This window comes from Heterocephalus glaber, unplaced genomic scaffold (genome assembly GCF_053883595.1).
Source record: "Heterocephalus glaber isolate CG9 unplaced genomic scaffold, H.glaber_assembly_v1.0 deba00001457, whole genome shotgun sequence".
Classification (NCBI taxonomy): Eukaryota; Metazoa; Chordata; class Mammalia; order Rodentia; family Bathyergidae; genus Heterocephalus; species Heterocephalus glaber.
The window spans coordinates 41,149,852-41,166,398 of NW_028258305.1; the positions used below are offsets into that span (position 1 = coordinate 41,149,852).

At 45.3% G+C, this 16,547-nt stretch overlaps 1 protein-coding gene across 15 annotated transcripts in view; it reads left to right on the forward strand.

Moving 5' to 3' along the window:
- The window catches only part of Cib4 (calcium and integrin binding family member 4), a 109,258-nt gene that overhangs the window by 64,858 nt on the left and 27,853 nt on the right, over nucleotides 1-16,547 (forward strand). For all 15 annotated transcript variants that reach the window (XM_087216560.1, XM_087216566.1, XM_087216567.1 and 12 more), the window contains one exon: nucleotides 16,329-16,470. In XM_087216560.1, coding sequence (XP_087072686.1) covers nucleotides 16,329-16,470 — 142 coding nt within the window. The remainder of the gene's footprint in view (nucleotides 1-16,328; nucleotides 16,471-16,547) is intronic.

Sequence of the window (16,547 nt, forward strand, 5' to 3'; positions counted from 1 at the left end):
GTCTCTCTGCTCTCCCCTTGGATGTCACACAAGAACGTCCCCAGATGTGTGCTGATGGGCCCAGCACTGCTCCTTTGCTATCTCCAGCTGAGTGTGTGGTGGCCCTGGGCCAGGACTCCCCTATCTGTGCTGCTGCACAGCTGGGGCCATGCTGGAGAGGGCCATGCAGAGTTTTGTGTCGTCCTGCAGGAGGTCATTGGCTCAGTGGGTTTGGAGGACATTTCCTGTGTCTCCCCGGGTCCTCTTGTGAGTGGCACCAGTGCTCAGCATAAGCATGTTCCTTGTCAATCAGCCTGGTGGCCCTGCTGGGCCAGGAGCTCCGCAGCTCCGCCTATGTTTGTCCATTGCGGTGCAAGTGCTCCTGGAACGCGCTCCACGGGTCAGACAGACCTGGGATCAAATTCTTGCTTTTTCTCTTGTTTGTCTAAGCTTCTGAGCCACTCAGCTCCTTGGTTTTCACAGTTTGTATGGTGGAGGTACAGATACCTACTGCCTAGTCACAGCAGAGGATTGATGGGAAAGTGCATGTCCATGTGGCAAGGCAACACCAGGACACATTAATGGTTAACAAGCACAAGGTTCTGCTTTTCTTCTTGTCCCTCTTGGGTCAGGGAAGTCGGGTAGAGTGCAGGGCCTAGAGATCTGAGCCAACAGGAGGTACTTAATAGGTGAGGCAGGCTGGCCTGGCCGGGGCCTTATCAGAAAAGGACAGCCTGTTGCTAATGGGGTGATGTCCCCAGGATGAAGGAGAAAGAAAAGAATAGGAAGTTGAAGCCTTAAAAAATCTCCCAGGGCCGGGGGATTTAGCTCAGTGGTTTCCCTGCCTGCTGCGCAAGTGCAAGGACCCAAGTTCGATCCTCGGTACCAAAACAAAAACAAAAACAAAAAACAAACAAAAATCTCCCAAATGTAATAAGTGAAATAGCAAAGTACTTTTGAATTGCTTAGGTTTAAACTTCTGGTATTTAAAGAGTCACTGTGCTTGGGTGGGTGGGTGGGGTGATATCAGCCATAGAGGGCCACAGTGTGAGCCCATTCGCATCCTTATCAGTTGATTCAAAGTGAGGGGCCAAATAAATCACTTGTCGTGGCTTAGATGCATTGACAAAAGGGAAATTGTTGTCCTCATGAGTCCACAGGGAACATGGTTCCAGGGTGTCCAGGGGTGGGGTCCCTGACAGCAGCAAAGCGGTGCCGCCCCCCTCTGGGACTGACGGCTTTCACACAGGAAGGCGTCCCTTGAACCAGGGTCCCGCTGGCTCCCACCAAGGGCTGAGGAGCCTTTTCTGGTGATTTTCTGCACGTTCAGTGCCTGCGTTGGCTTTGTCACAGAGGTTACAGCCCCAGGCTTCTCACCAACTGCCTGTAAAACACAGGTACAGCTTGTGTTGTGAAGGGTTTTTATATTGGCACTGGGAGCTGTGTTTGCTATTTTACACAGAAAACCGTAGAAACTGTTGTTAAGTGCCCTGCAGGAGCAGAAGAACGGACGCCACTCCCCGCACTGCAGTGTTCAAGTGGGGAAACCAATCCTTCCCACAGAGACTGGGCCAGGCCCGTGCACCTGGGGCCTTCCTGCCCCTGAGGAAAAATAGAGTCTCAGTGGCTGGCAACCACTCTCCCTCTGGTTCTATGGCCTATGGGTACCTGGCCCTGCCCTATTTTTCTGCTCTTTTGTTTTAATTGGGGCTTGATCTAAGGAATAGGGATGAGGAGATCTTGCTCCCTCCCTCCTTAGGTCCCTTCTGCTCCCATCTCCTGCACGTCTTCTTCACCTTGTATTTACCCAACCAAAAATCCCCAGGACGTTCCCTCCTGCCAAGCGCCATCTGAACTCAGGGGAGAGGCAGCAAGGGCCCAGGAAATGCCTGTCTTGGAGATGCTCCTCTTCGCCTCCCTCCTCACTGCTGCCTCCAGGTGCCCCAGCCCCCTTCCTTCCAAGCTGGCAGAACGGAGGGGTCCTCCCTCTCACAGGACCCTCCCACCTTGCCCCAGATGCCTCTGGCTTTGCAGTGTCAATAGCAATTTTTCCTCATTGTCTTAGTAATTAGATAAAATGGCAACGCTATAGCGCTGGACTAGAGAGTCATTCATATAACGGCAGCACTTTATTGGATGCTCCTGGAGAAGTGGTTTTCATCAGAAGGCAGTTAACGGAAATAAATTTACTTATTTCCTAAATAAATCTGGCAGAGTCTGGAGGGAGGGAAGGAAGGAAGGAAGGAAGGAAGGAAGAGGGAAGACAGTTAAAGGATGTGTCTGCAAGAGACCGTTTATCACAGGTGGAATTGACTGTGAGCAGAGAGAGCAAAAGAGAGCCAGATGGAAAGGAGGCCCCCATGGGCCCAAGGGGCCGTCTCTGTGGCCTGGCCACTGCTCCTTCTTGGGGAGGGAAAGGCTTCTGGGTGAAACCGGTGGTTTCAGGCTGGTGTTGGCTCTGCGCTGGGTACCGTTTCCCACTGTGGTCCTCAGCCCCACCCCTGCCCTTGCTGGGTGGAAGGCTCTGTCCTGGTAGGTCAGACTTGGGATCCAGTGTCTTGCTTGCCATTTCCAAGCACTGTGTGGTTGGCCAGGGCCTTTCACGCTGTTCAAGGATTGGCCACATAAAACCCACCTGGGTCTTGTTAAGACCCGACTGGGGCTGACTCAGAAGCTCTGTGGTGGGGTTAAGGAATCTGGGTCAGATACGTGGCTAGTGTGACAGTGTCTCTGTGATTCTCTACCCTGCTCCAAGCCAGCTGCAGAAGGAGGCAATGAAGGCCGGGCATTTAGCTCAGGGGTGCCAGCCTGCCTGGCAAGTGCAAGGTCCTGAGTTTGATTCCCGGTACAAAAGAAAAAAAAAAGGAGGCAATGCACAGGGCGGCATGAAATGTGCTGCTCCTCTCTCACCCACTTCATGCCACAGCCACCCACTCTGTGTCCCTGGAGAGCCTGCATTAGCCTGACAGGTCAGCCAGGCCTCTGGCCAGTCAGCAGCTGAGCTGAGGAGCTGCTCTGCATGTTCCTAGTACCCCTGAAGGGCAGGGGGAGCTCCCGGCAGCACGCTGGTGGCTCAAGTGACAGCCTTGCCTGGGAGCTCAGCGGGTAGAGCTCTGCTGGTACCCGGGTGCTGGTGTTGCTGGAAACAGACGGGTAAAGTGTGGGGGAGTGGTTATCATGGTAGCAAACGTCTACTTGGGTTCTTGCCAGTAACAGGTGATTTGCAAATATGATCTCCTTTGATCCTATTTGATCTCATTGCTGAGACAAAATACCTGGCACCCTAAGTTAGATGGGGAAAGTTTTATTTAGCTTACAGTTTGTAGAGGTTGTAGTCCATAATCTGCTGGCTGCAAGGCTGGGTGGCGTGGCAGGGGGGCATCACAGAGGAGAAACAGTGCATGGTGTGTACAAGGTAGCAAAAGCAACAAGGGACCTTAACAGCGTCTTTCTGCCCCTTTTATCTTCTCCAGGCTACTCTGGGCAGGCAGCACTCACACCCTTAATCCTGGTGCCCTTGAGCCTAGCATTGCACCATGAATCAATTCTCACACACTCAGCATTCAGCCACCTTTGAAAAAGCCCCGCGTATGACCAAAAGAGGCTTTGGGGGGACATCTAGACACAAGGCATAACCCCCTCAAACCCCACAAGCAAAGTTATCGTTCTGCTCATTTTGTAGCTGGGGAAATGGAGAAGCTCCATGATGTAATCAAGGTCACACAGCTTTGGGGGGGGCGGTGTTGTTACCCAGGATCCTGAATCTTGTTTAACATGTGATATATGGTAGAGTTGATCTCAAGCTGCTAAAAACTGTAATGCATAAATGTGAACAGATACTTACGTATAATCCAGGTAAGTTTTGTTTTACCTGTTACAGATGTTGATGAACAAGTAATGGAACAATTTTGGCTGGGGATTTTTTTTTTCTTTTTTTGCTTGTGCAGATTGCCCTAATAAAAGAGATTGTATAAACTGGTCAAAAGCTGCAACATAGCAAAATCTTGTAGATGTCAAATAAAAAGTTATATGAACTTTTTAAGAGTCAGCCCGACTCCAGAGCCTCTATTCAGTCCACTCTTCACCCCCAACCTCCCACAACATAGTGCCAGGTCATTGGGGAGCCCCCAAAAGCTCAGGCCTGCAGTTCCCCGAGCTCCATGAAGGAGGGGTGCCAGGGTCGGAGGCTCTTCAGGAAGCTCCTCCAGGCAGTGGCAGGCACCCCTGGGCCTGGAAATACAGGGAGGGACTGGTCTGGTGGAGCTGAGGCAGGCTCACACCATGTGGCCCTGCGGCTGTTTAATAATATTTAGCATTTTTACTGCCTTTCTCCCCTATTTGTTCCATTAGAGATCTGCCTCCAGCTGCCGGCAGGACACATCCTCAGCCTGTCCTTGCCAGCCCATCTGTCACCAGGAGACGAGCTCCACAAGGGCCTCTGTTTTTCAGACTTCAGGAAGTTTGACCATCTGAAACACAGAGCTTGTCCTTCCCTTACGCACACCTGGTGAGCAGGGTGCCTCTGGGCCTGGGCCGCAGAGGAAGAGCACATACCCGAGTGGACTGCTTACCTTCCGATCCCCTGAAATAAGTCTTTCTGGGAGCTTCCTACCTGGTGAGAGTCACCCAGGCCAATCTGGGCTTTTGAGAGACTTCAGGGTCTCAGTCCAGCCTCACTGTTGCCCCTTCCTACTGAACGTTTCATCCAGCCTGTGAGACGTCTCTGTGCACATTGCCCTTTCCTAGCTTCTAGCCATTACACTTTGCTTGTTATGCTAGTCCCCTTTTCTTGCGATGTCTTTTTCCACAGTAGTCAGCTGTGATCCGAAAATATTAAAAGGAAAACCCCAGAAATAAATAGTTCATGTTTCAAGTTATGTGCCATCCTGAGTACTGGGATGAAATCTCATGCACTCCCTCCCAGAACAATGAATCATCACTTTGTCCAGTGTATCCATGCTGTATACACTACCTGCTCATTGGTCACTTAATAGCCTTCTCTGTTCTCAGAGGGACTATTAAGTTATCATAATGCTTAACACAGGGTTCACTACCATCTGAAATGTCAGGCACCCATGGTGGGGGCGGCGGGTGTCTTAAACCATATCCTGCCAGGATAAGGAGGACTATAGTATTTGATTTAGACTCTTCTCCTATCTTCTTTTTTTCTGAAAGATTTCTGTAAGTGGTCAGGTTGAGCCTCATGGAGGACAAAGGTGGCACCTCTATCATTTTGGTGGCCCCAGACCTAGCTCGGCGCCTGGCACACAATAACTCATGCTCGTCCATTTGCTCTCAGGGACTTGAAGTTCAGATTATGAGCTTTGTGTCTTTGTGTCACTGTCTGTCACTGAGGAGTGATTGTGGCTATCTTACCACTTGCTTGCAAGATGGTCACAGCCCAACTCAATGGCTTGCGTGCAGTAGGTGCTCACTTGTGTTGGGTTTGTGAACCGACTGAGTGGCTCTGACCAACACCGCCACCTGCTGGTAGAGCTACTCTAATGCTGAACAGCTGCTCCTGGTTCAGACGAAGAACTAAGAATTCCTCATGAGCAAAGGGGTGGAAGGAGGAGGAGGAGCCTCTGTGAAGGGGCGTCCCAGGCGTCTGTCCTCAGGTGACCTCAGCTTCTCCATCCACCTGTGGCTTCCAAGCCACTGCTCCTGGTGACAAGCCCTTCCATTTCCTGAGGAACAGCCACTTCCCGGAGTGCAGGTAGGCCAGGGGACCAGGGTAGGAATGGATCCTACCATCCACCAGCTAGCTGATAGCCCTGTTCCCCCAGTGACTCACTCCCACCAGTGGGTGAAGGACCTTTTATTTTCCATTTAATTAAACATTTAATACCTTTCTTCATTTCTAATATAAGCACTTAATGCTGCTAATTTCCCTGTATTCATTGCTTTTACTGTATAGCACTGATTTTGATATGTTGTGTTTTCATTTGCATTTAGTTCAGATACTTTCTAATTTGTCATGGTTTCTTTAACTTTTGAGGATTTTCAAGATCTAGATCTTTTTGTATTACGGTTTCTAATGTAATTTTGTTATGGTCAAGGGGCATATTTTGTGATTTAAATCCTCTTGAATTCATTGAGACTTACTTTATAACCCTACTTTGTTCTATGTTCCAAGTGCACTTGAGAAAGATGTGTATTCTGCTCTGTTAGGCAGAGCTTCCTATAAAATGTTAATTAGATCCAGATGGTTGATAGTGTTTTTATATCTTTAATGACTTGGGGGGATCTACTTGCTCTATCAGTTATTGCCAGAGAAATGTTGAAATATCCAATGATAATTGTGAATTGTCTCTTTGAAAAGGATTCAAAATGAAGGGAAAAATCTTTTCTATTTATCCATCTATTTATCATTTCTGATATTCTTTGTTCCCTTGTGTGGATCCAAGTTTCCTTCTGCTGGAAGAACTTCTTTTATTTATTTTTATTTTTATTTTTAGCTCTGACATACTGCTGATAAATTCTCTCAGGTTTTGTTTGTCTGGTAGAAAAAGTCTTTGTCTTCAGGTTTGAAAGATATTTTTGCTGGGTATAAAATAAGAAGATGAAAGCCTTCTCTTTCTTTCTTTCTTTCTTTCTTTCATTAAAGATATTGTTCCATCAATATCTGGTTTGCTTAGTTTCTGATAAGGAATCTAGAGTAATTTTTGTTTTTGTTCCTGTCTACGTATGAGGTGCCCCCTCCACTGGAAAAAATTTTTTCTTATTACTGTTTTTTAAGCAATTGATTATGCTGTGCCAGATGTTGTTTTCTTCAAGTTTCTTCTGCCTGGATTCTGTGATGCTTCTTGAATGTGCAAGGTCGTGGTTTACGTACATTTTTCTCTGGCTCCTTTTTTTCTTTCGAGAAAGGATCCTGCCATGTGGCCTAGGCTTGTTTAGAACTTGTGGGCTTAAGTGATCCTCCTACCTCAGCTTTCCAAGTAGCTGTAACTACAAGCATGCATCTCTGTGCATGGCTGTCTCTGCCTTCTTGAACATAGGTAGTATAGTTATCATAGTTAAATAAGGTGGCCACATATGTGTAGATCTGTTTTGAGAATCTCTATTATGGCCCTTAGTTTTTTTAGCCTACCCTGGCACCAATTCACCCTGTGTCAATTACTAAAGCTCCAGTGTGGATCTTGATATCTGGTAGCATAAGTCCTCCAGCCTTGTTCTTCTTCCTTAGGCTTGCCTAGGCTATTCTCAACCCTTTGCAGATTTCCATACAAAGTTTAGAATCAGCTTTTCAATTTCTATAAAATCAGCAGCTGGAAGATTTTAACTAGAAATACAATAACTCTACGGATCTATTTTGGAATACTGAGCCTTCCAACCCATAAACATAATATATTCCAAGTGTGTTAGTCAGCTTTCCATTATTGAGACAAAATATCCAACACCCACAACTGAAATGAGAAGAGGTTTATTTTGGCTCACAGTTTTGAAGGCTTCAGTCCATGGTCATCTGGCTCCAATGCAGAAACAACATGGCAGAAAGGCAGAGTGGAAGGGAGAAAGCTGCCAAACTCATGGTGGCCAGCAGCAGAGAGAGCAAGGGAAGCGCTGGGGTGGAAAGGGCCAGGTACCAGATACAGGCCTCTGTGTCAGGGCTCATGACCTACCTAGACACACCTGAAGTATGCTTTGCTAATCTCCTAGGAACCTCTCAAGACAAACAAACAGGGAAGTTTCTAAAGACACTAAAAGCATAAAAGGTTTTGTTATATCCTTCTTTCAGGACATGGAATTTGCCCACCCAAGTGCGCACAACCATGAGGAGCCTTACAAGGAGTGATTCTCTCAGTGAGAGTCTGCTCCAGGTAAACTGAGGCCTCTGCTCAAGGATGAGGAGCACTGGCTACTATGTACTTCTCCCAACAGTTTTCGTGTCCTCGTCTTTCCATGACAGGGACTTTACATCTATTTAAAATGTTTTAAAATGCAAACATTAATCATATTTTTAGCAGCAGATACAATGAACAAAAATAAAATAGTATTTCAAAACAAGATACTAGAAATTAAGAATGTTCAAATAGCAATGAGAAACTTTAAATGAAATAATATTTCATCAGTTTTTAAAAATATGAGATCTTAAAAATCAACATGCGTCGATGATGTCATTATTGAGTCACTGGCGTATTTTTGTGTGACTTTTTTCCGGCAACTGTAAAAAGCTCTTTTTGACTAGGCGCTAGTTGGAGAAATGGTGAGGAGATATTTTTAAGCTAAGTCCAAATATTTTCTCTCTGACTTTCATCTTCAAATCAAATCTCTTGTTCAATAACTTTGAGAAGATCTTTAAAAAAATCATTTGGTTTTTTGGCAGGGACTGCAGTCGTTTTATTGTCAACAAACTGTAGTTTCTGTTTCCAAAAAAACTCCCAGCATTTGGGGTTTATTTCCATCTTCTGTGGTTTCATCCTACATAGATGGAGATTGTACTACTGAGTTACCTGTATAAATTTCTCTGCTGACATGTTTATATTCCCCTTGTTCAGAATGCCTTCAGAGCAGGGTACATGTTATTCTTGAAATGGAAGCATTACTTTGTCAATTGTCACTTCCTTCCTCCTCTAGAAGACTGAAGACTTTTAAATGAGTGTGAAATTTAATGCAGACTGTAAGTCTCTGGGTAGGTCCCCAAATTTATCGGTTCAGATTTCATTTTGTTAACATTGCAGCATCAAAAAATCTGGACTGCAGTAAACCAGACCTGTGACAGACAATAAGTCTTGCTCCTTCTGCTGTCCCTTTCTGACTGTTTTATCTGCTCCGGGTCCTGGGGTGGAAGGGACCCCAGGCTGAGCTGTCATTTTAGCTCAGGGTGGAGAGCAGAAAGAGGCATGAGGGCTGCATCTCCGGGACCCTCAGAAATCTCCCTGCAGCGCTATGGGGCCCCTTTGCCTGGAACTGTATATGTGCTGAGGGACACACAGTCACGGGGAACTCTGGGATCTCTTTGGGAAATGACAAAGCTGAGAACCTGGGACAGAAGGAACCTGCCCCTTGTTGGACTAGACTCAGGCCTAGGACACTGTCCTGGCAGGTGCCCACCTGGCCACCAGAGAACTACACTAGCCGTTCTTGCCCCCAGGACCCAGTTGCAGCTCTGGCGGACCAGCCCCCACTCTGCAGCCTAACAGCTGCTCTGCTGGAGCAGTCTCCCGCTCTGTGCCTTGGTTCCTCCCTTCTTCCCCAGCCACGTGGCTCCCTGTCACATCCTCTCCTCCTCCCGGCTTCTCCCTCCTGCAGTCTGTGCTCCTGTGGCCTCCTCCAGTGCTTTTCACCTTCAAAGTGACAGTTGCTGCTGCTGGCCACCAACTTCTCATGGGCCACTTCTCTGCCTACAATCTAGACTCCAGTTTTGTATTTTGTAGCAAAACCAGAAAAGTTTTCATTAAAGAATTTTTATAGAGATCACTTCTAAGGTTTTCTACATTTTAATGGCCACATTTCCAGCCTCCCTTGCATCTTTCTGTTTTGATGTTTATTTGGCACAGGACACTGCAGTGGAAATAGGCCAGGGCAGGCTCAGGAGGCCCAAGTCCTCGGCTGGCTTGCCCAGTGGTTTGCTGAGTGACCTTGGGTAAATCCCTCCCTTCCCCAGGGCCTCATTTCCACATCTATGAGATGAGCAGGTTACTTTGGATCAGAGATCTCAGACATTTTTGATGGTGCATCCCTAATGATAAAAAGGAACTGTGGCACATGCATCTGTAATATGTGTACATTCCCTTATAAGCTATATAAATCTACTACGCTGTTACTAAATAATCTGCAAAATAAAAATTTAAGAGAAAAGCTAAAATCACATAAATATTTTTAAAATAAATTTCCCTTTATTATATATAACAAAACTTCTTTCTTGGACTATTTTATTATTTACGTATGATTAACAAAAATAGTGCAAGGGAAAGCAGTATGCTTTGCTATTCTTTGATATCTTGCTTCAGTGCTTTGAAATAGGGCTGTTTAGCGGTCTGGTTCTAGTTTAGTTTTTTAATTGACACATAAATACATATTTATGGGATACAGCTAGTTTAGTTTATTTTTAATAGCTGTCGAAACTAATCCAAAGGGAAGGAATGTATCATGGGCTGCGTGTATTAAATAATGGAACTCATTTTTATCCCCATTTGCCAGTTAAGGCCTTTTATTGAAATTAAACTAGAAATTATCTGCCTTCCTTCATGTCCATCAGTGGCTCTTACAAGCTAATTGGAAAGCATCACGTTTATATATCTGCAACAAAGAAATTCAGAATCCACTGACACTCTTTATTGTATGAATTTTAAATGGGTTAGAAAAATCTGTTTCTAATTTTTTCAGATATGCAGATGTAAGCATACCTTTTTATAGTTTTTTTTGTAGTTGACATCACATGTTTTTAACAACAAAAATACCACTTACAAGATATTCTCTCCAAAACATGAATGTCTTTGGAAAAGTAATAATGTAAAATGAATCATCTAATTTACCTTGAAAAGCCAAATTGAGTTCCTTTTTTTTGGCGAAAACAACAAATACGTGTGTATGTGTGTGTAATGCAAATAATACAAAATATTATTAGCAAAAATTACTTAGCAAAATAACAAGCAGCAGACTTCCAATAGCTACTTGTCATCATCAAAAGGTCAGTGAATTAGGAACACTTATCTTTTTGTGCAAGAAAAATGTATAATTCATCTCTAAGTTTGACGGCTGCTTTAAGAGCTCTGCCATGCGATAACCAGTAAACTCCCACATGGTTCAAAAAACTGTCATTGTCATTTCCCTTCTGATTACAAATCAGGTATATATTTTACTGTATGTTAAACTCTTTTTAAAAGCTAACAACATCAATGCATCCTGCTGCATTTTCTGTACTTCTGGATTTTCAGCCTACCTCAGAAGCCCCATGGGGAATTAGTTTCACATCGTATGTCATCATCCCCTTCATCACAGAGCAGCCTCCCATCAATGATTGCACTCCATCTTCCCCATAAGTGGTGTTTTTCTTAAAGGAGTAATTTACTCTTTTAAAAAATTGTAGCCCGTATCACCTTGTTCTTTAGTGACTCACAGGAATGTGTTTCATTATTGAAGCACAAGCCAGGAAAACCATGTTAGGAGCACTGATACTTCTGCGAAACTGTTTAACAAACCTGCTGCACTGTGGAATCTATTCCTGGGTTTATTGGTCTACGTCTTCTTCTGCAATACTTTTCCTCTGCATCTTCCAATGGGCTAGCCATGTTGTGTTACCAACTTCCTGGATTTTAGTCTCTGTAAGAAGTGTGTGTGTGTGTGTGTGTGTGTGTGTGTGTGTTAGATAAGAGTCATGTGACATTAGTTGAAAAGGGAGTGAACTGGTCTCTTGGCAACCACCTCCCACCCACCACCATTAGCAAAGCCAAGCCATGGCCAAAGCCCCCAGGGAAAGGAAGATTGCTACCTTGTTCCCTGGCTGAAAAGGAGCCAGGGCCATGAGCTCCTGACCTGGCTCTCACCTGCTAGAGCACAGGCCACAGGCGTAGAGAACTACTCAGGGTGCCCTGGATTCTCGTGCTTTCTACCTCATAGGGAAGAACTCGTATTTTGAGTAGGAGACATATCCGCCCTGACTTCTATTGTTTGCTTGCATTTGCATCACAAACGTTATCTTCAGTTGTGGTTTTCTCGAAGAAACAGTGTTAAGTCACATATCCATTTGTGAGGAGAGTTAATATGGTTAAAATTCGGCCGTGTAACCTGTAAAGCTACTTAGCTAGGTACTTGTGAGCTGGAACCAACACAGTAGATAAGGCCTATCAGCATTAGTTCAGTGGTGAAACCGGGCCTGTCTGGGGACAGTGAGGTGAGAGAATGGAGGAACCAGGGGGGAGCTTGTTTGGATGCTCTAACCTGAGGGCCCAACTTCTGTCACTGTGTCCAGGTGTGGAAGGTCTCTCCTAAGGCGGAACAGAAGAGACAATGCCCATCTCCAGACTGGCTTTGACTCTCCTGGGACCAGCACCAGAGTATTCTTTCTGCTTATCTAGGCTGAGAGGGGGTGGTGGTTATGCCCTCGGCATGAGGAAATTTGGAGAGGTTGACCTTCAGATGCCAGCATCTGCATGTTCTGCCCATTCACCTGGGCTGAGGAGAGGAAGGATTAGCATTTATGCCCTGGGCCTGAGAAAGTTTGGTGTAGCCACTTGTCTCTAAGGAAAAAAAATCTAACTTTTAAGGATCCATTTTGCCATTCCTGTTACAAAAGTACCACACACTGGGTAGCTAAAACAACAGAACCTTATCATCTCAGTTCTGGAGACTGGAAGTCCAAGATGAAGGTGTGGACAGGGCTGGTTTCTCTGAGGACTATGAAGGGATCTGTTCCTGACCTCTTCCCAGCTTCCAGTGGTTTGCTGACAATCTTTGGTTCCTTGGCTCGTAGAAGCATCAACCTGATGTCTACCTTTATCTTCACATGATATTCTCCTTGAACATGTGTGTCTGTTCTAATTTCCCCTTTTTATAAGCACACCAGTGGCTTTAGATTAGGGACTCACCCTTCACTGTAGTCCTTCACTTTAATCTAATGAGTGACACCTGTGACCTATTTCCAAATAAGGTCACATTCTAGGATACCATGGGTTAGGACTACACAAATTTTGTAGGGCACGCAACAACCTACCACACTTGGCTATACCCCAGACCTTCTAATGAAAGATCTCAGAGGATGGGAGCTTAGAATGTATTTGAACACATTTTTTTTTGCAATTAAAAAAATTGTTTTACAAACACTTTTCACAAGATTTATATACCCTCTTAAAATTTCCAGTGCACAAGAAATAACTTCAGACCTGTTGAACATAAATTCATGTTTTTAATAAGAATCCCAAGTGACTCAGGTATTCACTAAGGCTTGAGAACCACAGAGCCACTTGAGGTGACACAGAATGTCCCCTCTCTCACCTCAAATATATAGAAATACTGCATAAAAGAAAACTACATATTTGAATATGTAGCCAAGTTCTAAAGCAATGAAAGAAAAAAATTATCACATGCCAGAAATGGAGAAATCAAAACCAAGGATCAGAGCAAAGGAGCATTAGGCAGGGTATAGAACACTGAGGCTTGGCTGAGGCCCAGATGCCCAGTGTCCAGGTTCCCAGGAAAAAGATGACAGCCCATGGGCCGGAGATTTAGCTCAGTGGTTCTGGCTCCTGCCACACAAGCGCAAGGTCCTGAGTTCGATCCCCGGTACCAAAACCAAACAAACAAACAAACAAACAGACAGACAGACAGCCCATTGCATGTGGGAAGCAGAGGACCAGGGATAAACCTTTTGCATGAAACCTGGAGTTTTAAAGAATGCTTTGTAATGAAAGGGGGCCTAGAAAAGTCAACAAAAGAGTTGCTTCAATAAATTGGAAATTTGGACAATCAAGGAACTAACAGCCACTCACATTGGCTGTGTGAATTCACAGGGTTAAATAGCTTTTTTAGTTGAGATGCCTGTAAGGAAAGAGGATTTGGGTTGGGTTGAGGGAGGTATTGGAGTCATTTTGGTATTGAGGGTCAGAAGAGCAGAGTTGAAGTTTGATGAGATTTGTCAGCAGGTGGTGCAACTTTAGAACATGATAGAGTTGACCCCTGAGCAACTGAGGAGAGGTGGGTTGTTATGGCTCTTGTCTAGATGTCCCCCAAAGCCTCATGAAGTCATAGCTGGGGCTTTTCAGAGGTGGCTGTCTCTAGAGTGTGTGAGGCTGAGACTGATTCATAGTGGTATGCTAGGATTACGGGTGCTTCACCATGGGTGAGAGTGCTCCCTGCCCTAGGGTGGCTAGCCTGGTAGAATATAACAGACAGAAAGAGGGCTGCTGTTATTGCTGCTTGTCACATGCTGCTTCTTCACTACTTCATTGCTTTGCTGCCTTCTGCCTGCCATGAACCATTTCTCCTCTGTGGTGCCCTTCTGTCATGCCATCCTGCCTTGGAGCCAGCCAACTGCGAACTGAAACCTCTACAAACTGTGAGCTACAATAAACTTTTCCTCCTTTAACGTTGGGTGTTGGGTATTTTGTCTCAGCAACAAAAACAGTAGCTAAGACATGAGTATAAGAAATAAAAGGAGAGAGAAAGAAAATCTTAGAGCAAAAACAAGCTTTATTTAAGATAAATACCTGAGAGAGGCCATTGGCTTCAAAGTGCCAAAAGCAACACTCTTTTATAGAGTAAGAATTTAGAAGATATGAACGGGAATGATGAAATTAAGGGCCTGTTGTTCTAGGGATTGGGCCTTTGAATATGTGATCACTGGTCTGTTTCATGTTTGTACACTCTCCTAATCAGGAGCTGAATGTCTGTTGATCAGGAATAGTTTGTATAGTAAACAGATTTAATGAGCTTCATAATTATGGAGCACAGAAGAATGAAGGTAAGAATCACAACTCAGGGGAAAAATGTTCACTGGCTTTTCCCTTCAGTGGGAGTAGATTAAGAACAGAGTGAGGGGAGGAGGGTGCCAAAGATGAACTTGCTACTGTAAAAATTTCCAGTTTCCCCTTGAGCATTGGGTTAACTTTCCATCACTGTAACAAAATATCCAAGATGTTCAACTTAACAAGAAGGAAGATTTGTTTTGGCTCACAGCTTTGGAGGGTTCCATCCATGGTACATAGGTGTTGCTGCTTTTGGGCCTGTGGTGAGGCAGCACACCACGGCAGGGTTGTTTGGAGGAGGAAGACACTCGCCTCATGGCAGCCAGGAAGCAAAGAACCACAAGAAAGGGCTGTATTTCCACTATCCTCTTCGAGGGGACATCCCCAGTAACCTCAGACTTTTCCCTGGGCCCCATCTTTGAAAGGTCCCACCTAGGACTAAGCCTTTAGCTATGGTCCTGGGGGAGACATTTAAGATCCAAACTATGGCAAACCCCATGGGCTCTGCCCACTCTACCTGTCCATTCCTAGGGCCTGGGGTGGGGGGACAGTGGCAAGCAGCCTTAGCAAGCTGCATTTGAGCTGTCAGGGAGGCAGCTAGGATGTCACATGCCCAGGATGAGAAAGGACAGCATAGAAGGGCCCTTCTGTGCCACATGTAATCCAGGCCAGGCCCAATTCAGGAAAACCAGGCTTTCTAAAATTATACAACCCTTACTCATTTGGGGGCCTAACTTGAGCAATAGTTTGGTTTAAAAATGGAAGTGCCTATGTCAATTACAACAATTATGGTTATGTAACAATTAACAGTGATCATGGTGCAACTTTAAACCTATCCTGCTTAATCCTCACCACAATCCTATTAGGCAGATGTAATTGTTATCCCACCCTATCTTGTAGATGAGAAATCTTAGGCTCTGGGACATTATGTGATCAGTCTAGACTAAGAAGTAGTCACTCCAGAGTAAACAGTGAAGCCAGGACTCAAACCTAGGTCCATCTTACTTCTATGTCAATATGTTGACAGTAGCTCACTCTAGAGAATTGATTGCAGATGGTTTTTGTTCTGTTCTTCAGAGTTTTTTTATTTTCCAAGTTTTTTATATAAAAAATGGAGAAAAATTAATAAGCATGAAAAAGAATAACATTACCAAACAGCAAGCCTTTGGAATGTGTTTAGAAGATGGTAGTGGGCCCAGTGCTATTAAGCAGGGGTCCTCATTCCTAGTACCCACAGGCTGGAGACCAGCCGGAAACCACTCTGAGGAGGCTGTGAAATATTATTGAATTGTCTTGTGAATTAGTTATTAATTGAACTGTGAGTCTGTCCTAGGCCTGTGTGACTTGCTAGATGAGCCTTCGGCTGCCATTTAGAAACAGAGCTCCCTATGCCAATGGCCGCAGTTGAGGCCTCAGTGGTCAGTGACACTGAGACGCCTCTGATAGCGCGATAACACTGCAGCTGAGGACTTTATGACTCGTATGCAGCCATTCTAGCTAAAGAAAATGAACAGGTTACTCGTCAATCAAGACTTGTCTTTCACAGGAATGCATTGTTCCTCCTTTCACGAGCTTAGCTCCCATCACTGCCTTAGCCCCACTATCCCCTGCATCTGCCTTTGTGCCTCCTGCATTGTTGTGTAATCAATAAATAATGGCAGCTCCAGAGTGCTGGGGTCTTAGCCCTGCAAGAGCTCTGACCATCCCAGACCCCGTTTATGCAGTCAGAACTTTGTTTTATCATTTTCTTATCCTCACTGTGCCCTCAGTCAGGTAGTTGGGGCATCACACAGCCCCCCAAATGCACGTCGTGCTCAAGATCTTGGCTCACTTAGCCAGCATCTACTCCATTATTTAGGTTGTTGCTGTTTTTTCTCAAATCCAGAGCACAGTGTGCGTGACCCTGATAGACCTCCTCCTTCTGCTCCTCTCCATCCACAGGTCAACCCTTTTCGAGACCGAATCTGCAGGGTATTCTCACACAACAATGTGTTCTCCTTTGAAGATGTGCTGGGCATGGCATCTGTGTTCAGCGAGCAGGCCTGTCCCAGCCTGAAGATTGAGTATGCCTTTCGCATCTACGGTGGGTACCGTGGGGGACTGAGTGGTGAGAGGGTGAGGGCCATAGAGTCCCTGCCATATCTGGAACCCCGCTCACTG